General features: G+C 36.8%; 1 protein-coding gene across 4 annotated transcripts in view; it reads left to right on the forward strand.

Annotated features, from left to right (window-relative positions):
• LOC131031102 (protein FATTY ACID EXPORT 3, chloroplastic) overlaps nucleotides 1–18,508 on the forward strand; it is an 88,139-nt gene extending 69,631 nt beyond the window's left edge. The window contains exons 7-8 of one of the 4 annotated variants that reach the window (XR_009102972.2): nucleotides 17,880–17,953; nucleotides 18,142–18,508. Coding sequence is in view for 2 of the 4 variants with exons in the window: in XM_057962133.2 (XP_057818116.1) it covers nucleotides 17,828–17,912 (85 nt within the window). In the remaining 2 variants the exon portion in view is untranslated. Of the gene's footprint in view, nucleotides 1–17,827; nucleotides 17,954–18,141 lie in introns of all 4 variants that reach the window. The other 3 variants (XR_009102973.2, XM_057962133.2, XM_057962132.2) reach the window with 3 other exon arrangements.
• The last annotated feature ends 7,205 nt before the right edge of the window (nucleotides 18,509–25,713 follow it).

The following is a 25,713-nucleotide window of genomic DNA, read 5'->3' on the forward strand; positions in this document are numbered from 1 at the left end:
GAGAGTATGCATTAAAGCCATTCATGCTGCATACATCAAGCATACATATTAATCATATATTCATGCATATCACAATAGATTTATTATACGTGCATATTATGGGTTATATTAATACGTGAGAGAGTATGCATTAAAGCCATTCATGCTGCATACATCAAGCATACATATTAATCATATATTCATGCATATCACAATATCTACTAGGTCAAATATGGCTGTATTCTGAATTTGCAGATCTCTTTCCTTAGTTTATCAATCTGCCTTTGTCTTCCTTCTCATTTGATTCCACTTGCTTGGTTCTTGATTGCTGTATATACATACATACATAGATGTGTACACACACACACACACACACATGTATATATTTATATCTGTATTTATATATGTATGTATGTATGTGTTTGTATATATATATATTTCTATTGTGATCTAATTTCCTTTTTTTTCTTCTTTTCTCTTATTCAATCCTTTCTTCAATGGGAGTCTCTCCATAAGTAGTCTTTATGTCGGAGGGTTATGTCCTTTCTTTTGGTCACATCCTTTCCAAGAGTAGTGTCTCCTTATAATGTCTTTTGTCCCTTGACAAATTCGTTGCTGCTAACTAATGAAGTTTCTGTCCTAATCACTGCAGCTTTATAAGTAATGAGATCACTGTTTAATGACTAATGAGATAATGAGATCTCTGCTTTTTTCTTCTATAATCCCAGTCCCTGTCTTCTTTCTTATATCTGCGATTAGGCTATATTTAATATGCCTTTATCTTGGAAAGATATTGAGGTCAGCTAGCATAGGGTTTGTATTTTATTTTATTGCATATTTCATAATACAAAAGGGGTCGGCCCATAATTATTTTACTTGCCTTAGTTGGCCCTTTTACAATGATACCCCTTTGTTATCTAGGTTGGCCTCCCTTGTTGAAATACTATTATATTTTATTTTATTGTCCTTTTTGTTGGCCCCAGCCCCTGGCCAGGCTTAGGTGGCTGCGACCCTATTTATTGGTGGGAACATGAAATGTAACCTTAACATGTGGCTGTCATATACTGTTAAGGAACTGTTAAACCTGTTGTTTTGCAAGCTGAAGCCTCTCATTTATCTTTGAAACCGGTGTTTTAGTGGATCTTATTGGCCTATGTAGGATTGATGATTGATGCTCGCAAACCAGTAGAAATAACTATGAAATAGGTTGAAAACTGCTGTAAATATGCTGCTAAAACGCTTGTGAAATTGATACAAATGAGAGGAATACCTGTCCTGGAAGTTGAAGAACGAAGAGATGATAAAGCCCATCGATGCCTGCAAAGGAAAACTCAAGAAATGCATTTTCAACACTTGCTCAAACTCTCACAATCCTTATTTGATGGCAATCTCCTTCAAAGCCTTGCTTCCAAATATGGCAAAATAAGACAAGTGCTTTTATGGGAGAGGTGTTAATTTTAAGCAATCAGATGTTAATGTAACCAATTTGATTATAATCAGACTGTGTATAAACAGTAACAGCAATAAACACAAGACACAAGAACAGTAACAGCAATAAAACGCAAGACACAAGACACCAATATCCTGGGAAAACCTCCCTCTTGGAGGTGAAAAACCCAGCCTTAAGTATGATATGTATTATCTCAATTGTAGGCAATTACAACATAGCAGACTTATCTCAGATTGCTGTCCAACCAGCAAGTTGGCAAGGTAATGAAGGATGCAGCCCTAATCAACAGTAGATGACCAAAAGAGAAGATCAGCAGCAGATGACTACAATAGGCTGGAGTAGAATTGCAAAAGATCTTGACAACTTTGCCCAACAGTATCCTTGACTGAATTCACACAAGTGAAGAGTTCGCTAAATGTAGGAGAGCAGATTGTATTTCCTAAGAATGATTGTGTAAATGACTTCATCTTCAAGTGGATTATATATCATCCTTTTGGCGCTAAACATCCTCAAGTCGGCTTGCAATATAATTAATTAATGTTGAGTTGTCATTATGCATTTTCCCACATTAGGTATTTGGGTCCAGCCCATAGTCCTTTCCACGTTACATTTGAGCCCAGCCCAATAAAATAGTTAATTGTTTCCCACGTTACATTTGGGTCCAGCCCAATAACAAATTAATTGAGCATTAATTGAGATAATAAACATGAATTTTAATTGTCATTTGACAACATTAAAATTCGATAATCAGGTATCCAAACTTAGCTAACATTTTCAACACTCCCTCTTAGCTAGGGAGGATAACTGCCACATGTCATGATCCATTCATGACTTTCATCTTGCATTGCCCGCAAGAGTGAAAGTATAAGCTTCATAGAGTATACCTGCAGTAAAACACATAAATATCATGAACTCATTTCATGATGTCCATCTTGCATTGCCCACTGAGGGTGGAAGAGGTCTTACACCTCAGCCTTCTCCCAGAGAAGGACACACTGTCACCTTGCATTGCCTGTAGAGGGTGGAAGATGTAAACTGAATTGCATCACTAAGATTGAGACTCCCTCTCAATTAATGTTGTGTTCTCCACCATTCCAAGCTTCTCTCTGAAGTACTCAAACTTCACCCGAGCTAGAGGCTTGGTGAGAGAACATCAGAAACCTGTTCATCAGTGCTGATATATTTCAGCTAGATAGCACCTCATTGTGCCATATCACGAATATAGTGATAATGAGTTTCCACATGTTTTGACCTGTCATGAAACACAGGATTGTTAGACATTTTAATACAACTCTGATTATCACAATAAATAACAGTGGATTACCAAGGTTGTCCAAACCATAGTTGGACTACTCGCGACTCGACTCGACTCGCCTCGCCAAGCCCCTGAGAAAAAAACTCGGCAAAAACTTGGAAAAATTTGGCAAAAAACTCAACGACGTAAAAACACGCTTAATTTTAATAAAAAATGCATTTGTTTTTCAAAATTTAATGAGAAGATGCATCCAATGAGTCAATAAATGATAACACAAAAGAAACAAGCTGATTCTAGATATATTTAAATGCAAAGTGTCTACAAAATCGCATCCTCATGAGGAATGCTGATGGCTGGAAGCAAAATAGTAAATAGTTTTTGTAAAACTAAAAGTAAATACATCATTACAAATTACAATTACAACTTCCTCTTCCCAGTTCTAGCTAAAACTATTTACTATTCCTCTTCCTCTTCCTAGTGGAGATCTTCCCAGTTTTGAGGGTGAGAAAAAGAGGGGTAGAGAGATAGGTCTAGATCTTGGTGGAGATCTACAAACGTGCAATATTTGAAATTTCATTATTCATACTGATAGTTTCAAACTTTCAACTCTAAAATGTATAATACCAAGATTTCTTCAATGCTAATTATGTTGTTATATGGAGCCTAATCAGACTTGGAGGTTAAATTTTCCCTACTTCCATCAGCGTAGTTTCCCCTTATATTTTTCGACGGGGGTTTGGGGGCACCGCCCCCAAGTTGGGGTCAAGGGGCAGCGCCCCGCGAGGCCAAAAATACTTTTATTATTTTATAAAGGCGTTGGGTGTTATAAAGTATAAGAAAGGAAAAAGACATATTGAAATGCCACTTATACTTAAATGTTATATTTCATGTGTATATTTTGATGAAGAGAATGAAACTGACCTAAAAAAACAAAAAATGATAATTTTTTGACATGTTTGGGCCTCTTTTTTTAGTCTAGCCAAGTTTTTTAAAGAAACTCGCTTGCCGAGTACTCTGCGAGTGTGCCATCTATGGTCCAAACAACCTAGCAAGAAGCCTGTGAAGCCAAATTGCTTCTCTAGTTGCCACACTTGAGGCAATGTATTCAGCTTCTGCAGTACTTAATGCAACTGAGGACAGTTTCCTACTGGCCCAAGAGATTATAGCGGAACCCAAGCTGAAACAGATTCCTGAAGTGCTTTTCCTGTCAGTAACACTTCCAACCCAATCAGAATCAGAGTAGCTTTCCAAGTTGATTGTTGTGTTGATTGGATACTTCAGCCCATAGCCAATTGTTCCACGCAAGTATTTCAGGATGCGCTTGGCTGCCACCAAGTGAACATGCTTTGGCTGGTTCATGAATTGGCTAAGTGCACTCACTGCATAGCAAATATCTGTTTAGTGTTAACTAGATACATCAAGGATCCAATCAATTGCCTGTACTCTGAGGGATTTGCAAAATCAGAGTTAGTTTCCATAGGAGTAGACATAGGTTTACAATCCATCATACCAAATCTTTTCAATATATCAATAGTATATTTACCTTGACTTAGAATAATTTCATTAGGTCTTTGCCACACTTCTAACCCTAGAAAGTAATGCATTAGACCTAATTCCTTCATTTCAAATTCAGTAGCTAATTCTTTCTTACACCTAATGATGAGACTATCTTCACCAGTTAGAAATAAATCAGCAACATATAAAACCAGAATTAGCATTTCACCATTAAATACTTTAAAGTAAATGTTAGGGCCAACATCATTTCACCATTAAATACTTTAAAGTAAATGTTAGGGTCAGCATCATTCTTATAAAATCCTAAACTAACTAAGTACTTATCAATTCTTTCATATCAAGCTCTAGGAGCTTGCTTGAGGCCATAGAGAGCTTTCTTCAATCTGCACACATGAGTCTCTCTATTATGAATCTCATAACCTTCAGGTTGTTCAATATAGACTTCTTCCTCAATAACACCATTAAGGAAGGCAGTCTTTACATCCATTTGATGTAATTTCCAACCTTTGGCTGCAGCAATAGCTATAATAGTTCTAATAGAAGTATATCTAGCAACAAGAGCAAATGTTTCTTCATAATCTGTGCCTTTTTTTTGCGAAAAACCACGAGCTACAAATCTAGCTTTATATTTCTCTATACTACCATTAGCAACATGTTTAAATTTAAACAACCATTTGGAAGAAACAACAGACTTACCATTAGGTCTAGGCACAACATCCCATATATCATTCTTGATGATGGATTGATACTCTTCGTCCATAGCTAACTTCCATGTTTGCTGGTTCATAGCTTCTTCTATGCTGGATGGTTCAGCCTCAATGATGTTGCACATCATTGCAACATAGTTAGGGAGCTTCTGAGGTCTCTTACTTTCTCTGAAAGTGCCACTAGGAGCTGCAAACTTTTCTGCATCTTGAATCGTGCTTCTAACCCAAAGGGATCTTTTCTTGCTAACTGCAATATCTCTAGGTCCATCAGTTGGAACTAGAGTCTCAGGAGGATCATCATGCTCAATAGGTTCAGGAGGCTCAATAGGCTCCCTCTGAATCTCAGGGTTAGTATCAATATCCATATCTTGATTATCATTAACTTCTTTATCATTATCAATAAGAGAACCTTTAGATTTCTTGAAAGCAATATTTTCTTCAAAGGTGACATCCCTACTTACCTCGATGTACCTTTGACACGCGAAATGCCTTGGAAGATTCACTATATCCAACAAGGATACTCTTCTTCTCGGAAGGCTCTAACTTAGTCCTCTTTTCCTTTGGCACATGAACATGGACAGAACTTCCAAAGATCCTTAGGTGGCTGAAAGCTGGTTTGACTCCTGTGAAAGCTTCCTCGGGAGTCATGTTCTTCAGGACACGGTGAGGACATCTATTCTGAATGTACACAACAGTCTTGGATGCTTCAACCCATAAGAAGATCTGCAGGTCCTGATCATGAATCATAGCTTTGGCAGGTTCAACAATGGTTTTATTCTTTCGTTCAGCTACACCATTTTGCTGAGGATTGTAGGGAACGTAGAACTCCCTCTTAATTCCTGTTTCTGCACAAAGGTCATTGAAGCTACTTGAGGTGTATTCACCTCCATTGTCAGATCTTAACACTTTAATCCTTTTACCAGACATATTTTCAACTAGAGCTTTAAATTCTTTAAACCTACTTAAAACTTCATTAGATTCTTTAGATTTTAGAAAGTAAATCCAATTCTTTCTAGAAAAATCATCTATAAATGTAACATAGTATAGAAATTCGCTAGGTGAAGGAACAAACATAGGTCCACATAGATCAGAATGAACAAGTGCTAGTTTTTCTTTAGCTCTACTTTCACTTTTATGAAATGGACTTTTAGTGTTCTTACCTAATGCACAACCTTTGCAAGCATCATCATGAGATTGATTAAGTTTAGGCATACCTTTAACCATCCTTTCAAGTGAAGGAAGTGTTTGATAGTGAAGATGACCGAGCCTTCTATGCCATAGCTCGCTAGATTCAGGAGCTTCATGAATGAGTGCTCAAATGGGGTTAGCTGAAAGCTTATACAAACTATCATATCTATTTCCAATAACAGGAGCATATTTAATACTAGATTTCTTAGGCCATGCAAGTACTTTACCCTCAGAAAATGCTATTTGTTAACCTTTATCTTCTAGGGCAGAAATATAAATTAAATTCCTCTTAATTCCAAGGACAAATAAAATATCACTAAGATGCAAGGACATACCAGATTCGAAATTTAAAGAAGTACTACCAAAGCCTCTTACCGAATAGTGCGCATCATCACCAATTACCACATGAAGATTGGACTCTTTCTCCATCAAGTTTGAGAGATGCTCTCGATATCCCATGATGTGTCTAGATGCACCACTGTCGATCAACCAAGTGTTGCTATCGGTTGGCACATTGCTGGACAAAGCAAAAATGAAGAGATAGTCTTCATTATCCTTTGAGTTTGCAACTTCATTCTGGTTGGCCTCCCCTTGCATGCGTGAATTCTGACATTCTTTGGCATAATGTCCAAACTTGTCGCATCTGAAGCAACGGACATGTGAAAGATCCCTTGGCTTCTTCCTTGAATCGAAAGCTAGAGGTCTGAAGTCTCTATCTCTTTTGAAGTTGTTCTTCTTCCAATGGCCTCCCTTCCTTCTAACATGTTGAGATGCAAGCACATGTTGATCTCCTCCATGAGAGCCTTTATGCATTTCTCTGGCAGCTAGGCGAGACTCCTCTTGAATGCAATTTGACCGGAGGCGATCGAAAGAAGGGAATTCAGCTCTTCCACTTATGCATTGAATGAAGGGATCCCAAGAGTCAGGAAGACCATTCAATGCAATCATGACAATATCCTTGTCCACAACCTCGCTTCCAATGGCACTGAGTTGGTCCTTCAATTCTGAAATCTTCATGAAGAAGTACATGACTAAATCTCCTTTGCACATTCTGACTTGAAGAAGTTGCTGCCTCAATGTGAGTGTCCGACTGATATTGTTGATCTCATATATCCCTTCTAGATGTTTGAACATCTGTCGGGCTATCTTCAATTTTGAGATGACTGGAACAAGATGATCCTTCACGGAATCAATAAGGAACTTCTTTGCTTTGAGAGCATTCTTCTTGAATTGGTTTAGCTCTTCCGGATCCGAAGGTTCAGTTAGAACCATATCTTCCATAAACTGTAACAGCTCTAATTCTTCAAGTGCAAGGAGGACACGAACCTTCCATGATGTAAAATTTAGGGCACCTTCAAGTCTATCCTCTACTTTCAGACCTGCAACCATCTTGCAAAACTAAAACAACAAACTGAAAGTGAAGGGCAACTAATAATCTGATTATTTGAATGAATCTAAAGCTCTGATACCATGTTAATTTTAAGCAATCAGATGTTAATGTAACCAATTTGATTATAATCAGACTGTGTATAAACAGTAACAACAATAAACACAATACACAAGAACAGTAACAGCAATAAAACACAAGACACAAGACACCAATACCCTGGGAAAACCTCCCTCTTGGAGATAGGTGAAAAACCCAGCCTTAAGTATGATATGTATTATCTCAATTGTAGGCAATTACAACATAGCAGACTTATCTCAGATTGCTGTCCAACCAGCAAGTTGGCAAGGTAATGAAGGATGCAGCCCTAATCAACAATAGATGACCAAAAGAGAAGATCAGCAGCAGATGACTACAATTGGCTGGAGCAGAATTGCAGAAGATCTTGACAACCTCGCCCAACAGTATCCTTGACTGAATTCGCACAAGTGAAGAGTTCGCTAAATGTAGGAGAGCAGATTGTATTTGCTAAGAATGATTGTGTAAATGACTTCATCTTCAAGTGGATTATACATCATCCTTTTGGCACTAAACATCCTCAAGTCGGCTTGCAATATAATTAATTAATGTTGAGTTGTCATTATGCATTTTCCCACGTTAGGTATTTGGGTCCAGCCCAATAGTCCTTTCCACGTTACATTTGAGCCCAGCCCAATAACATAGTTAATTGTTTCTCACGTTACATTTGGGTCCAGCCCAATAACAAATTAATTGAGCATTAATTGAGATAATACACATGAATTTTAATTGTCATTTGACAACATTAAAATTCGATAATCAGGTATCCGAACTTAGCTTACATTTTCAACAAGAGGAAGAATGCTTTTCTAATTTTGATGTTGCATTTCCCTCATTTTTCTCCTAGGGACAACTTTTGGCTTCGCTATGCAACTTCAATTATTTTTTGCAAGTTATGTTTGACACCCAATCGTTCTAGGGTGTGATTGGAAGACGTAGAACCACTTTAGCTTATGTTTTCTCATTGGCAACTTGACATTTAAGCTGTTAGGCATGCTAGGGAACTTGAGTGCACTTTTTTGGTGTAAACTTATTTTGACATTTTGACATTTAACCTCCAAGAGTTGTGCTAGGACAATTTATTGCTCCTTTTTGTCTAATTTGCAAGTGACAACTTGATGTTTAAGTCATTGGAAGTTCTCCAGGGATCCCATTTTACTTTTGTCATATTTGCATATTCACATTTTCCTATCAAGCGTCTTTGGCATGTGCCTAGGGTTTATGGTGCACTTTCTTTTATGTTTTACTATTGACATTAGGACACTTAAGTATGAGGTACACTCAAAAGGGGTGGGATGCACTTTGTCTTCTAATTTCACTTTGACATTTGTCGCTTAGTGAAAAGATGCATGCTAAATCACTCTCACTTTTTAATTTGTCGCTTAGTGAAAAGGTGCATGCTAAATCACTCACACTTTTTAATTTGTCATTGGCATTGAAAAGTACACACACTTTTCCTACTTAAGTGATTTTCACCCCCAAAATAACATTTACCCTCCTTGGTACATGCTTGGGCACTAGGATTTTGTTTTTTAATAGTTTAGTTTTCCGAGTATGATATCCTCCCTCTTCACCATGCTTTGGAGTTTGGGCCATTTGTGTACCCTTTCCCAACATGAAATCTCCAAAAAAAAATCTTTGTTGAGACATGTTCCAATACTCTTGATGACCCGTTTTCCTATCTTGGCACATCACTTTCTTTTCTCATATGCAAGTTGTCATGTTCACCTTGTTTGATGCGCTTGAATCCTCTTCTTGTAGGCCCTCCAAAGGTGTAAGCTACAATTGATGACCAAAACATTGACAACTACTAGAAGCAAGGACTTAGATTTGACTTATGAATGAGAAATGACGGAACTGTGGTTTTGGAAAATTTCATATGGGTACAATATTGTCATTCAATGAATGATTAATTAAATGATCCATATTTTCATCTAATTTCTTGCACTATTTGTAATAGTTAAGGCTCTTGGTATTTCTATTTTGGATATTTTAATTATCGAATGATTTTAACTCTGCTTTATTCTACTTCTCTAAGATCAAATTAGATGCTTGTTTTATATACTATTATCCTTTTTCTAATTTCTGTCACAATAATTTTAGATTAGATTTAGTTACTTTAGATTTGTTTTTTTTCTTTTAGTTTTGAAGCCAATTTAAGTGTTTCGTAACACATACCTAGATTATTTTATTTAATTGGTCTAAAACAGGAGAGTTTTTAAATCCCTTACAATGTGCTAAAACATTGGACATCACATACTATAGGAAATGTGGCACGTATCACCATTTCATAGTTGCCCCCATAATTCAATGGCTTTGCCTACAAGGAGGATGGATGGAGCTGAACTTTTTGGAGCAATGAAGAACAATCCACTGGATGCTTCTGTTAGTGGAATTATTAGTAACAAAGATGGCATTCATGTCTTGGCTTTCCAACAATACATTAGAGTCTAGACAAACAAATTAGTGGAACCACATAATACTAGAACAGGTATATAGCGAAGGAGTGGTATTTAGTGCACGTGGACAAATGTCACCATTTCAGTCACCCCCACCATAGCTCATGAATTCCCCCACAAGGAGGATGGGTGAAGTTGCACTTTGATGGACCAGTGAAGAACAATTTAGTTGAAGTTGCTAATGGAAGAATTACTAGAACCCAAGAACACACTCATGTCTTGGCTTTTCATTTGTACATCAGAATTGAGACAAATGACATAGTGGAAGTACATGCTATGACAACAAGCATAAAACGAGAAGTAGAATCCAGAATTACAAAAAGAATAGGAGTCTCCTAGCTAATTGTCAAGAAAATTCAAGGTTTAACAAATCACGGCCTCCCCAATTCAAAATAAGCAATGGATTCCGTTTGTATCAAAACCCCTAAAATACTACACCACTTTCAGGCAGTCAGCATTTGGCATAAACCTAGGAAAATAAAAATAGAAGACAATTGTAAGTCAACACAGGCACAATTAATTCCTAACCAAATTCAAAGGATGCTCTTTTCAAAACTATGCAATTATAAAGAGAAAGAATTTGCGACCAGAGCAAGGAAAATGAATTGATATCAAGGGGATCATAGCTAACAAGCAAAAAGAAAATATATTACTGACCAATGGCAAAGAAGGAAGTTCAAATGTTGGCATGCCAAACCTTATGGATCAGATGTTGAAATATGCAACTAATCTGTTGTGCCTGATATGAATTTTTCTGAAAACTTTCATATTGTGTTGATTTTTGAAGCTAAAACCTCGTTTCTCCATTCATTCAAACAGTCATATTTGCCTTGTTGGTCTATGTTGTTTTTGTTGTCCTTTTCTCTGTCTTAATGCATGGAGATCAAAAGAACTTTCAAAAACTTTTAGAAAGGTGAAGACTGAAGATCTAAAGATAAAAGAGATGACAAAAAGCTCACTAAGATGGGGAATGAGTTTGGTAAAAGTCAAAATATGCAATGCACTCATGTCTTGGTGTTTGATGGATGAAGCTGGACTTTGCTGGACAAGTGAAGAACAATTTAGTGGAAGCTGCTAATGGAAGAACTATTAGAACCCAGGAAGTCATTCGTGTCTTGGCTTTTCATTGGTACATTGGAATTGAGACAAAATGAGATAGTGGAAGTACATGCTATGAGAACAAGTATAACATGACCAGTAGGTTATGGAATTATGAAACAGGAAATAGAAAAGAACTCCTAGCTTAATATCAAGAAAATTTGAGGCCTAACAAATCAAGGACTTCCCAATTCAAAATAAGCAATGAAATCTGTTCTTATTAAAACCCCTAAAATGCTACACCACTTTCAGGCAATCAGCATTCAGTATAAACCTAGGAAGGCCAATCAAATCAAGAATGCACTTGAAAACAAAGCAATTTTAAATAAAATAGAAGACAATTGCAAATCAACATAGGCACAATTAATTCCTAATGAAATTTAAAGGATGTTCGGTTCAAAATTATGCAGTGATAAAGAGAAAGCATGCGTTTGCTACCCAGGCAAGGAAAGGGAATTGATATCAATGGGATTGTAGCTAACAAGCACAAAGGAAACGTACCATTATGCAATGGCAAAGAAGAAAGTGTTGATGTATAGCTAGGTTGGAGCCTTCTAGGGGCCGACCTAGCACGTTTGATGGCTAAGTGCCCTGTCGGCCTTAGCCATAATGATGATATAATTTAATATGTAATTATGGGTGGCAGCATGTAACTTGTGTAACTTGTAAAGCAATTAGGTCTGGCCCTAAATGGGCGAACCCCTTACGCAATAATGTAACTTGTCAACATGTATTGGTCTGGCCCTAATTGGGCATCATGTGTAACTTGTAATTAGGGCCGACCTATATGTAACTTGTAATTAAAGGTCTGATCCTATTCTTGGCGCCAAATTTACAAGGCCGACTATGATCTATTGGAGGCATTAAGTCATATATATACGAGATGATTTGTGATCATTCTACAATCAATAAACAATCAGCAAATTACCTAACTCTGCAATGAGCGATTTACTTCTGCATGTCAATCGTCCTAGACCTGGGAACTATCTCCTTATTGGCGAATTATCTAGGGCTGGCAGACTGATCAAAGTGCAGTGAATTCATCAGACAAGGACAGCGAACTTGTATTCAGATTGGTGAACTTCATTTAGATCAGCGATCACCTTCATTGTGAGCTGCCGAATTAATTCACAGTGCCAGTGATCTGCCCTTGAAGGATAATTGATCAGATTATTGTATGACAGATAAGTTTGCCCTAGTTTTGGTTATGCCCTAGCAAGGGAATATTGTAAGTTTGCTACTGTGTTTTGATCTAATACAATTTGAGATATTTGTTGCTGGGTTTTTCACCTCCAAGAGGGAGGTTTCCCAGGGTACTGCTGTGTTATGTGTGTTGCATTTGTTATTTTCTGTTTTCTGTTATCAGTCTAATCCTAAAATTAACATGGTATCAGAGCTTGGTTCGAATTGATTGTGATTAGATTGATAGTAGTTTGCTTCACTTCTCCTACTTCATGCTACTTACCGCTTCATTCAAGATGGTGAACAGCCTCAGGGTTGAAGACAGATTGGATGGAGCATCAAACTTTACATCATGGAGATTCACAATCATGCTCACTTTGAATGAAAGTGAGCTGGCAGAATTTGTGGACAGCGAAGCTTCCGAGCCTAAGGAAGATGAAGAAAAGATTCAATGGAAAAAGAAAGACATCAAGGCGCAAAAGATGTTAGTTGACTCCGTGAAGGACCACATTGTTCCTATCATCTCCAAGTTGAAGACAACAAGAGAGATTTTTAAAACTTTGGAGGAGATGTACGAAATCAACAACACAAGCCATGCTCTAGCCTTAAAGCAACAACTTCATCACATCAAGATGGCAAAAGGAGAATTTGTTATTGCTTACTTCATGAGGATCTCTGAGTTGAGAGATCAGCTCTCTTCTATTGGTCATGTTGTTGACAACAAGGACTTGACCATGTTGGCTCTTAATGGTCTTCCTGCATCCTGGGAATCTTACATTCAAGGAATCAGTGCAAGATCAAAACTTCACAAGTTTGATCGTCTTCGTTCGGATTGCATTCAAGAAGAGTGAAGATTGATAGCAAGAGGAATCGAGTGTGATCATTATGATGTGGAAAATCAAGTCCTTGCTACACGTATGGAAAGAGGCAAAAGAAGGAAGTGGGATAGAGACAGAGAATCAGATCCTGTCTCTTAATCATAAAGGAAGAAGGACTTATCTCACATTCAATGCTTCAGGTGTGATAAGTATGGTCACTATGCTTGAGAGTGCAAATTCAGGTCTACTCCTCTAGCTTCTTTTGCAGAAGTTGGCATAAAGACACCTCAGGAGGAGCCAAGGTCAAATGTCAACTCAAAAGATTTCTTATTCTAAAAGGAGGAAATGTCATTTCAGCTTCAAAGGGAGCCTGATTTTTAGCTTCAGAGGGAGCCTGTCATTTTTCAGCTTTAAAGGGAGCCTAACATTTCAGCTTCAGAGGGAGCTACATCGTCATGAAGATTTGGTTAAAGCATTTTTCTCTGTGATGGAGAAAGTTCGAGGTGCAATCCCTTGTTAATGAGTTCTTCTCTGTGAGGGAGAAGTTCGAGGTGCAGTCCCTTGCTAATGAGTTCTTCCCTGTGAGGGAGAAGTTCGAGGTGCAATCCCTTGTTAATGCATTCTTCTCTGCGAGAGAAGTTTGAGGTGAAAGCCCTTGTTCCGCCTTTTGTGAGTAGGCATGGTGGAACCACCCTCTGCAAGTAGGCATGGTGGTAATGCACTCTTCTCTGGGAGAAGTTTGAGGTGAAAGTCCTCATTCCACCCTCTGCGAGTAGGCATGGTGAATGTCATGGAAGAAATTCCATGATGTAGCACTTGTGTTTATCCACCCTCTGTGAGTAGGTATGGTGGGTGTCATTCCATGACTTAGCACTTGTGTTTGTTCACCCTCTGGGAACAACGATGGTGAACGTCATGTCGAGATGACGTCATCCATGGGAGTAGCCATGGTGGTTGTGTTCATGTGTAATTCCATTCATGGGAGTAGCCATGATGGTTGTCACTATGTGACTCGGTTATTGAGAAGGACTCCTCCCTAGCTAAGAGGGAGTGTTGATGTATAGCTAGGTCGGATCCTTCTAGGGGCCGACCTAGCACGTTTGATGTCTAAGTGGTTTGTCAGCCTTAGCCATAATGATGATATAATTTAATATGTAATCATGGGCGGCAGCATGTAACTTGTGTAACTTGTAAAGCAATTAGGTCTGGCCCTAAATGGGCGAACCCCTTGTGCAATAATGTAACTTGTCAACATGTATTGGTCTGGCCCTAATTGGGCATCATGTGTAACTTGTAATTAGGGCGGACCTATATGTAACTTGTAATTAAAGGTCTGATCCTATTCTTGGCGCCAAAACTACAAGGCCGACTATGATCTATTGGAGGCATTAAGTCATATATATACAAGATGATTTATGATCATTCTACAATCAATAAATAATCAGCAAATTACCTATCTCTGTAATCAGCAATTTACTTCTGCATGTAAATCATCCTAGACCTAGGAACTATCTCCTTATTGGCGAATTATCTAGGGCTGGCAGACTAATCAAAGTGCAGCGAATTCATCAGACAAGGACAGCGAACTTGTATTCAGATTGGCGAACTTCATTTAGATCAGCGATCACCTTCATTGTTAGCTGCCGAATTAATTCACAGTGACAACAATCTGCCCTTGAAGGATAATTGATCAGATTATTGTATGACAGATAAGTTTGCCCTAGTTTTGGTTATGCCCTAGCAAGGGAATATTGTAAGTCTGCTACTGTGTTTTGATCTAATACAATCTGAGATATTTGTTGCTGGGTTTTTCACCTCCAAGAGGGAGGTTTTCTCAGGGTACTGCTGTGTTATGTGTGTTGCATTTGTTATTTTCTGTTTTCTGTTATCAGTCTGATCCTAAAATTAACAGAAAGCTCAAATATTGGCATGCCAAACCTTATGGATCATATGTTTTGTTTAAATATGAAACTAATCTGTTGTACCCTATAAGGAATTTTTCAAAACTTTCATATTGTGTCTAGTTTCAAAGCGAAAACCTTGTTTCTCCATTCAATCAAACAATCATATTTGCCCTGTTGTTCTATGTTGTTTTTGTTATCTTTTTCTATGTCTTAACGTAGGCAGGTTGAAGAACTTTCAAATGCTTATAGGAAGTCAAAGAATGAAAGTCGATAGATAAAGAGATGACAAAAAGTTCACTAAGGTGGGAAAAGAGTTCGGTAGAAGCCAATATGTGCAAGGGATGGAGTGTTGATCATTATGTTGCCTTGGGTGGTAGACATAGATTTCATTAAAAAGAAGATTTCAAGTGACATGTCTGAGTGTGTGGATCCCTGTTTGACGTTAAAATTGTTGCAAAATATTTTGGTGCATCCTTGGATAGCAGATCAGTAGGTTTCAAACTTTACTTGCCAAACAAAAGAGAATTAAGATTTTTGGATGAAAATTATTTAATTGGGTTTTTGTTGTATGCAACAGAAAACAATTTTGTGCACATCAAAAAACAAAAAGCAGTAGGATAGAAAACAACAGTTGTGAATGGCAGAAAGCTGATTCACAGAGCAAAGAACAAACACATAGGGCAGAAAACTAATTCATTGAGCAGAAGATTAATTTGGTGCATAGGGTAGGAAACAAAAGTCAACACCCAAAACTCAGAAAAACGGTTTGTTGTCTGCAGTACAACTTCTTTGTTCTGAGCACTACTTGGTAGGTCTCTTCTGCATTATGTATCTTTAGCAAACACATTTCATCTTAAATTTGAAATATGTAAATCATTGACATACCTTGAGATTTTCCCTCATTGTCATCTATGTGACCAACTTGAATGCTAGGCCCATAAAATTCCTTTATATATTCTCTTTGGCTGCCTTGTTTTGTTTGCAATCTTCTTCGCTTTCTTAATGCAATCACTTTGCACAAAGTCCCACCACAATATTACATGTCCCTTCAACTTTGTGCTCACATACTTGACTCTTTGGGTGTCCTCAATTGATTTAAACTCAAAATATATTCTCCATCCCTATTATTCAATTTATCCATTTTTTTGGATTTAGGCTTTTTTAATAAGTTGGGAGATCAAACCTCGGTTTGATTTTGTTCTTTGTTATGGTTCCTGTGAACCTTTCTTTTCCGGTGACTTCTTCATAGTCAAGGCCCTTTGGGCGTATTTGTGGCAACATTTCCCTCTTATCCTTGCTAACTTTCTCCATCACAATCACTCCTCTTCTCTACACAGTCACATCGAGCCTTGCTTGAAGGTGTCTTGACATGTTAACAAGTTCTGCTACACGCATTGCTCTGCCAAATTGGTTTTTTCCTACTCTTCTTCGTTTGTGGGCCATTGCTCCTTCTGTACCACTTGCAATGTGAAACACACACAAATGCACTTTCTTATGGAGCTCATGGGACTTGACTCCTATTTTGATACCATTTGATGCCAACTACAAGTGTGTCGAATTAACAACTGGCTAACAGTTGCATAGACTAACAGAACAAAAGCAACACAAACAAGGAAGAATTGAAGAATCAGGACAACACAATCTATATTAGTTTTAGAAGATTAAGTGTTCCACGAAAACACGTTTCCCCCCCTCAGGCCCAAGTCCCCCCGTCCCCAAAATCCGTCCCCGAAACTTTTTGCCTTTGTCCCCCCGTCCCCAAAGCCCATCCCCGCGTCCCCCCGTCTCCCCATCCCCGACGGCCGTGGAACCCAACAGTGAGTGAGTGTAATGTATGCTACCCAGTGCAATGAGAATAATTGGCATATTTGCAAAGGCTCTCTATGGTTCAATCTAATCCCTTTTACAACCCCAACTATGCATAAGAATCATTTTGTTCTCACCATGAATTTCAACTCTCCCTCTCTATGTGCTTCCTCTTTCATTTTGCCATTAGAACTAGCCACAGGTGACTGTTTGCCCTCCCACAATGTGTAGATAATGGAAGAGTTGATGTTTGTATTCAAAGCTTTTAGAAATCTGATGCTCCAGCTTCTCACTGACCATTAATTCTCTCTAATCATCCATAGGCTTCACTCTTTCTCCAGCTGATTGTACACTTCACTCTCTCCCTTCAACCGTACACTTTACTCTCTCACCAGCTGACCATACATTTCACTCTCTTTCCAGCCGACTGTATATTTCATTCTCTCTCCTACTTACAGTGCATTTGACATTCTCTCCTGCCAACCATATACTTCACTCCTCTGCAGTTGTATGCTTCACTTGTTGGTTTTACAAAAGGTTGTTTCTGTTAATACTGATACAAGAGTGTGATTCAGCTTGTGTGCCTATAAGTGGCACCAATGTCACAACCAATGGCCTTCATGGTAATACTGTAGTTTGCTCAGGCTCCCAAACATTAACCAAAATTGCACGTAGAAATCACAATTTACACTTTAAGCCAGAACACAGCAAAATGAGAGGAAACTCTCTTTGGCTGACGTAAGATTGTTTGATCCCTAAGGTGCTCCTGCATTAGTTTTGGGTTTTACCTGCAATATTAGATATTTTAAGTTATTTCAATTATCTAGTTCTTGCTATTCAAGTGACTTTGTTGTATATTTCTTCAATAAAAATGCTGTATCATGGATTTTATTTCATACTTCCATCTTCATGTAATAAGTAATTAAGTCTTCCATTCTTCTTTAGTTGCTTCTGTTTGCAATAAAGTTGTTTTTGACACAAAGTGAACTTGAATTTGACAGTGCTGCAATGCTTCTCTTTTATTCCTTTTTACTTTTGTCTGATGGGAACCAGCTGAAGAATGCTAAACCAGAGTCATCTGACTGACAAATGGCATGGATGAAATATCTTGTGTTTGGTCGTGACTGGTCAGTGTTACTTTTCCTCGACATTGTGACTGAACTTGCTAGCGTCTTGCCTTGAAGATCGATAACAAATAAATAAGATGAATCACTTTTGATAATTTTATCATACAAGTCTTGAGTTATTTATTCCTTTTATATTTGTTATTGTTATTTTTTTTGCATGAAACATATCTTGATCATATATGCTGCAGAGATTGCCAGAAATTTTGCTGAAGGTCTCGTATAACTATGGAGCACCCTTGGTGGAGACCAAGCATCCTTTAATGAGCTTCTATTAGCTTGTGCAATTTATCATAAGAAGGCATTCCATGATTGGTTAGGACAACAAGGGATGTTCTCTTGGTCCTTTGTGAAATAGAAGTTGAATTTTAGAAATGATTTCATATGCAGTTTTGAAAGTTAATTTCTTTATCTTCAGTAAATAAGCCATTATGTATGGTGTATCAAGCTCTTAAGAACTGTGAGTAATTGGTAAAAGAAGCCAGTTAGCTGTGGCTTTAATGATTCTTTGCTACTATGTGCATTGAGTTTAATGATATGATTATCAGTTTTATATTACCTCCAATTAGTTATGGAGTCCTTGAGATTATGAAATGAAACTGTCATTCTTTTTGAATCGTTTTATAGTGATTTTTTATACATTCGTGCATGCAAATAGACACAGCTGTTTTGCTGCTGATTTTTTGATTAATGACATATAATGGGAGATAGCATCTTTTGGTCAATTTTTTTGTGTATCTGCTTTGCTTTATTGTCGCATATCCTCCTGGCTGATCAGGTAACCCGATGATCTCTAAGTTTGAACATGTTCTCTAAGCCCATTTTTCAGTTTTCGGCAGTGAAATGGTTCAATGTTTTGGTATGTTGCTTCATTGTATTAGTAATCTCTGCCTTGCATAAACCAAATCTATTTTGTTCTCACTACATTTTCTTCTAGACCAATTGCTGTTGAAGGGAATTTTCGTAGTGTACATAAATTAGAAATCTATTTTAATGGTCGACTGTGAGCTAGTTATGTGTTCGTTTTTCTCTATGTGATCTGTTTTACTTTCCATTCGATACACACAAACCATGAGGCCCATCATGACACATTTATGTTGTTTTATTATTAATCTTATGTCCCGCGTAAATCAGATCAGTTTTTGATCCTCCCATCTTTTCTGCTGGAACAAATGCTCTTGAAGAAATTTTAACGTTGTATATGGAGCTTGAGATTCTCTTTTCTAGATGGACAATACAGTAATTGTGGGTTTTATTTTTTCCCTCTAGAAGAAATTTTAACGTTGTAGATGGAGCTTGAGATTTTCTTTTCTAGGTTAACATAGTAGTTCTGGGTTTTATTTTTCTTTTTAATTACATCAGAGATGTATTACTCAGAATGAATTAAAAACTTTCATCAATAAGAATGATATAGATAAAAATATCCCTAAAATTATATAATTTTAGTGTAATTAAAGTAAGTTTTTAAATTCATATTTAAAAAATATTTGACAATTTAATATATATATATTGTTCTTAAAAATAAATTAAATAAATATTATAAATTTGATACTATATTATTTAAATGAAATAGTGGGGAATTAAATTATTATTTTTAATTTTTAGTTTTTAATTTTTTTTAGAATGTCTTCATAATTATCATCAATGACAATTTTTCAGTTGTCAACTATATCTCCTCATCTTTCATTTGATTTTCCCTAGAAAAAACTACAAATAAGATTATTATTCAATATTTTCATACAATCACATTTATGCAAATCTAGTCTATTGAAATCAATTTTGAGGCTTGCATGTTAGATTAGAATTTCAATTTGATTTCCATCTTTTGCTTTCAAATTGTTTGTATTTTTTTAATTTTTAATTTTTAATTTTTATTTTAAAGTTTACAATTGGAGTTGGGTCAACGTGTGGATGCATAATTCTATTTTGTAGGAATATTGGGCTTGAATTGAGGAACAATGAATACCAGTCTTCAATTCATAATCAAACAAATTTCTCACTTGAGTTTTCAAAGGAAGTATTACAAGTTCATTGAGTTTGGTTACAAGTAGAGCAAAAGACGCAACACAACATTAGATCAATTTTGCACTTTTCTTAGGTTCAAAGATGCCCATCAATTGCATGAACTTCTTATTACATAAACATTTATGTAATAAGAAGTTCATGCGATTGATGAGCATAAGAAGTTTATTCAATTGCATAAATGAACAAAAATTTACGTTTCCTATTGAATAATATGCGTACGAAAGTAATACGAAACTTCTTCAATTAATACTCAATTTAATTATCACTTTTTCTAATTAAAAAATTCAAGTTTGGATTTTATAAAATTTAATATATTAAAAATTCAATATTTTAAAATTTATGATTTGGATTTTAATTATCATTATATGGTTGAACTAAACTGTTTTGATAGATTTTTTTTAATGTTTAAAATATCCAAAAATTTTAATTAAATTTGTTTTTTTGGTCGATAAAGGCAAAGTCATAGATTTTATATTATAAAAATGATAACTTTTTACAAAAATAAACTTAAACAGTCCTTGTAGATAATAGGAGAAAAAAAAACCTCCAAAATATGAAACTGTATTCGCCATCTAGAGTAAGAAGAAAAAGAACCTCCTACCAGAGTCTAAGATCTAACAAGATTTTTCTTTAATGAACTTAAAAGCACAAAAAGATAGGGGGGGATCATATCTCTCAAAACTTGAATGGAGGCAACTGCAACGGTTATGCTCTTGGCACACGACCCCGACCCCTTTTATGACCACGATCACTTGGACGACCCCTACTACGACCCAGACCACTGCTCCCACCACTTTCAGAAACACTCGACATGACAACCTGAGATTCTCCACTCGGGAGAGGAGGGTCGATAGGTTCTTCTTCTTGAAGGAAGCCATTGAGAATTGCATACTCTTTGAAGTCCTCCTTATTATGGTCTCTAGGCTGATTAGGGAGATTCTCCACTTCAAATAGTCTACAGTTGCTGAAACATTTTGCTTGTGCTTTCTCCTGGCAAGCCCTTTTAGGTCCCAGGAGAGGTAGAAGGTGACATTTTCTCCTTCATGGGTAGTGTCAATATCTGCAGGCCTCATAACGCTCGAACCAGGTAGGGCATAATATAAGACCTTGTCAAACACACCTAACATTTTAGGCTTAAAGAGATCGAAGGCCAAGGCAAAGGTGATACCTTCAAAGAACCCTACATCAAGAACAAAAGGCACAAACCGAGAGGAAATCTACGTGTTATCCCTATAAAATTCCTTTCTATCCAGGTGACCTTGACCCAAAATCATTTTTGTTGCGATGAGAACGAGGGGGTTAACCGTGCGGAGCAAGCGCTTGAGTCTGAGGTCTTTTATTTCCTTGAAGCAACATTGACGAACATGATTGGAAAGAGAAATCGATGTATCAACCCCAAGGCAAAGAATGGGGTCTGAAGATAGCTTGATAACAATCCTGGAAGGAGGCTCCACCATTGACAATTCTAAAGCAAAGAAACCTTGTGAAAAAAGCAAGAAAGCCAAGCAGTCTACAAGGAATGGGTTAACAAAAAAGACGAATCGAATTCTTGAAGAGGGTGAAATTCCTTCAATTAAGATGACACTTATTTCTCTCGAGAGAAGTTTGTCGCCTTTATTATTGGGCTATATTAGAGGACCTAGCCAACCCACAAGCAGATGCAAACTTCTTGTCTTTGCCCTTAGATAGGCCTTGACAACCTCAAAATAAAGATGCCATCATGACATAAAATTGATTAACACATCAAGACAGAGCAACCGCTTGAAAATATTAATTCGACCTTCACCTTCTTCAATTGTCAATGCAAGTGGGCTAGACGGGAGCCTTAAATGTCGGAGCTGTTGAGAGAGAGGGATTCAATGAAAATACTGGTTGTGTCAGAAGATCTTAAGGACAACAACAAATCATCATGGCAAAAAAGAGGAAAGGCTAGCTGATCTGGAGGAGGATAATCCACAAAAATCCTACCAAGGATAGTAATTACCAACCAAGAGAGAATATGAAGAAATGGAGCGTCATCAATTTTAACTATGCCATCTTTTTCTCTCCAAATTTAAAGTTGAATGAGGAAGGTTGGTCACCGCCACACTCGATTGAAGACAAAGGACGACATGTACCTTGGAATTCAGCTATATTAGCTAGCAAGGACAACCTCACCTGAAGAGATCATAAATGCGGCTTTAGCCAAAAAGCCATCAACATCATCACTCATGGATTGCAGGCGGCTTGTAATTAAACCCACTTCTAGAAGGAAATCTTGCCACCTCAGCATCGAAGACAAATGGTATATTTCTGCTACTTATGAACATGTCATTCGATAACAAATCAATTGATCCTTGAAAAGAGTAACAACAGCCTATCAAAGTCCATTTGAACCATATGACCGTTTTGCTATACATGAATGACCTAGATTATCGAACTTTTTCAAATTCAAAAAAGGTGGCAGGAAACAGGAAAAGCTAAAGGTTGGAAAAGAAAATGGAGAGCAATGGTTGATTCTACTTGCCACTTCTCATCAAGTTATTAGTTTAAGTTATGATATTAACCTGGGATCCTCCGCCCACCATCTTAATTCTAACCCTTCAGCTACTAATTTGGAAAGTAGGTCTGCCTCCATGTTGGCTTCTCTGTAAATATGCCTGATAGAAACGTTATCGAACTCATCCAGTATCGATAAAATATTTTCCAATAAAGCCTTTAGCCGCCAATTGGGGGTATCCTTAGATCTAATCACATTTATCAGAATGGTTGAATCCCCTTCAATTTCAATGTCCTTGATACCTCTCTTGAAGCACTCTATAAGACCTATAAGAAGAGCTTTGAACTCTGATATATTATTAGTATCCGGTGGGACATGAATAACTAATTTGCCTAAAAAGGATCCAGAATGGTCCCTGATAACACAACCAATGCCTAAAGGACCTGGATTACCTATTGAAGTGTCGTCAAAGTTTAGCTTTAACCGACCCGATTTTGGAGGAAACCAAGCAATAGAGCTTCTCTCTTCAACCTTCTTACTAGAAAGGGGAGGGATTTTAATGCCATTCCATCTTAAATTTATCTTGTCACCCCAGTCCGTAAATTTTTGGTTGGGATTGAGATTGAAAACCAATTTGCAATTGATAAACTCAACTATGGAGCTTTCAATAGAATTAATAATAGACTCAACCTTCCTGGCTTTGTTGTCGAAAATTCTCCTATTTCATTCTTTCCAAACCTCCCAAATGAGGCTTGAGGGACCAATTTCCCATAAAGGGTCGAGAATACCATCTTTGGGTCTAATTGGCCATCCTTGGAAAAGGGAAACTATATCATAAGGGAGGGCAGACATCCACCCCAACTTAGCACAGAGCCACCTCCAAATCTGGCTGAGAAAGAGCAGTTTAGGAGAAGATGGTTCATTGTTTCCTCTTGAGCCTTACATAGAACGCATCTAGAAGGACCTTCTTTCTGCAGTGAGAATTTTCTTTCTCGTGGCTAACCAAGCAAAGACTCCTTTTGGGATGAGGTTGCTACTCCAAAAGAGTTTATGATGTATTCCAAGGTCTTCTTGCTCATACTGATTTGCTATAAGATTATAACCTTCCTTGGTCGTGTATTGACCATATTTGGATGGAGTCCATATCAGGGAGTCATGACCCTTTTTTTAAAAAAATTGCCTTCTTTTGATGGAGTGCCAAAGTTGATCAACTTCATTCTGAGGAAGAGATAACCCCTCAAAGCTTTTCCAATGCCAGCCAAGGGGGTATTGCTCAGAGAAAACAACATAGTCCTTGATATATATTCCCCAATTAAGTTTAAGCCCATCTTTTGTGCTTTGGATAGAAATCAAACTATCAATACTTGGATAGCCCCCCCTAGGAATCCTCCCAAAATAAACATGAGGACCCATCATGGACATCCCAAGATAAATAGTCGACCACTAAGGGTCTGCATTTGATTATGAAGTTCCATATCCTTGATCCTTTGGGCAAATTGTTGATTCTCATGAAGTTACTTGAGATCCCATCCTCAATATATTTAGCGTGCATAAGTCTTGCCCATCTTGTTGCTGGATCCTTGATCATCTTCCATGCAAGCTTGGCACCCAAAGCTTGATTCTGAAGGCGCTGGTTACGGATTCCCAAACCACCCATGAACTTCACTTTGCAAATTTTATCCCAAGATATAAGAGCAATTTTATGTCTCTCCTCAGAGCTTTGCCAATTTTTTTTTTCTCATTTTCTGTATTAGAAAGGAGTTCATGCCTGTTGTTAGAGGAAGGTAAGATAGAAGATAAATAGGGAAGGCTGAAATAACCATTTGAAGCATAATCAACCTATCCGCCCAAGAGAGTCATTTTCCTTTCCAAGAATTAATGCTATGCTCCAATTTCATCTTCAACGGGTCCCAAAGCTTTGAGTTCCTCAAACCTTTATCAATTGGGATTCCAAGATAAACACGAGGGAGATTCCCTTTCTTCTAGTTAAGGATCTTCATAATTCTGATTTCTAATTTGGGAGGAGTAGAGAAAAAGTAAATTTCAGACTTCTCTCTATTAATAACCCGACCCAAGGCCTTACCATAGGAAAGAAGGATGTTGTGAAGATGATTCGCTTCTCTTGGATTGGCTTCACCCATTAATAAGTTATCATCTGCAAACTGTTGATGGGTAGCTGAAAAGTCTCTTGCAATTTTGATGCCCTTAAGTAGACCAGTTCTATGAAAATCCTTGACTACTCGACCCAAAGCCTCTGTCATAATGATGAAAATAAATTGTAATTAAATTTATTAAAAAAATTAAATATTAAAAAAAAACTGAAAATTTTGTAGTAATGAGATTTATTTCAATTTCTTTGGTGAATTTTAATTTTGTCTAGTCTAATTTAATTAATTAATTTATTTGGTGGTGAAAAATTTGTTAATGGAATTTATATTTAGTATTAATATTTTTATATTTGTCTTATCTCTTTGTAATGTATATTCTTCTGGTCTGTTTTGTGCTTATATGTTAGTCTTATAGCATAAGCCCTAGATGGTGCCTTTCTAATGGGGATTATCTCATATCAAAATCTTCATTGGTTAAGATTCTTCTCTAGTAATAGTTTTCATATTTAAATGTTTTGGAAGTACACTGAAAGTATTTGCTTGAAATATTGCAAAATTGTGTTTTCCATTACTCTAGGGTTTTAAAAGTTTGTTTTCTACATTGTGCTATTAGTTTATTCCATAGGAAAGATAACTTTTGCATTAAAATTTGTTCAATAAATTCAACTATATTAACCAAATTCAGTTGACATTTTCTTTCTCAAGTTTGAAGTGCTTTGCTCTATAGATATTTATATATAAATTCAAAATAATTATAAAAAATGAAAAAATTCTATTGTTCACTTTTTATGTAGTAACAAATGAAATCTTGTAACACCCATAAATAACTGGCTCAAGAATTTGTATCAAATTGGGCAAAACAAATTTTTACATTTTTTCCCTTCAATGTGTTAATATCTTTTAACATTAAAAATTTTCAAGCATATATTAAATTTCAAATTTCAGGTTCAAGTTTAACCCATAATTTAAAATTACCTTTCTATACTTCTAGTATGTTTTTGATTAAAAAAGTAGTGAGAACGAGGGCACTGACCCTTTACATAGTAGAACTATTAACACAACCACAATGCAAATAACATTACTATAACAACATTAACAGTAACAAAACTATAACAACATTAACGAGGCCAAGTCTTTGAAAATAAAAAACA

The sequence above is a fragment of the Cryptomeria japonica genome, chromosome 7 (assembly GCF_030272615.1).
Source record: "Cryptomeria japonica chromosome 7, Sugi_1.0, whole genome shotgun sequence".
Taxonomy (NCBI): Eukaryota; Viridiplantae; Streptophyta; class Pinopsida; order Cupressales; family Cupressaceae; genus Cryptomeria; species Cryptomeria japonica.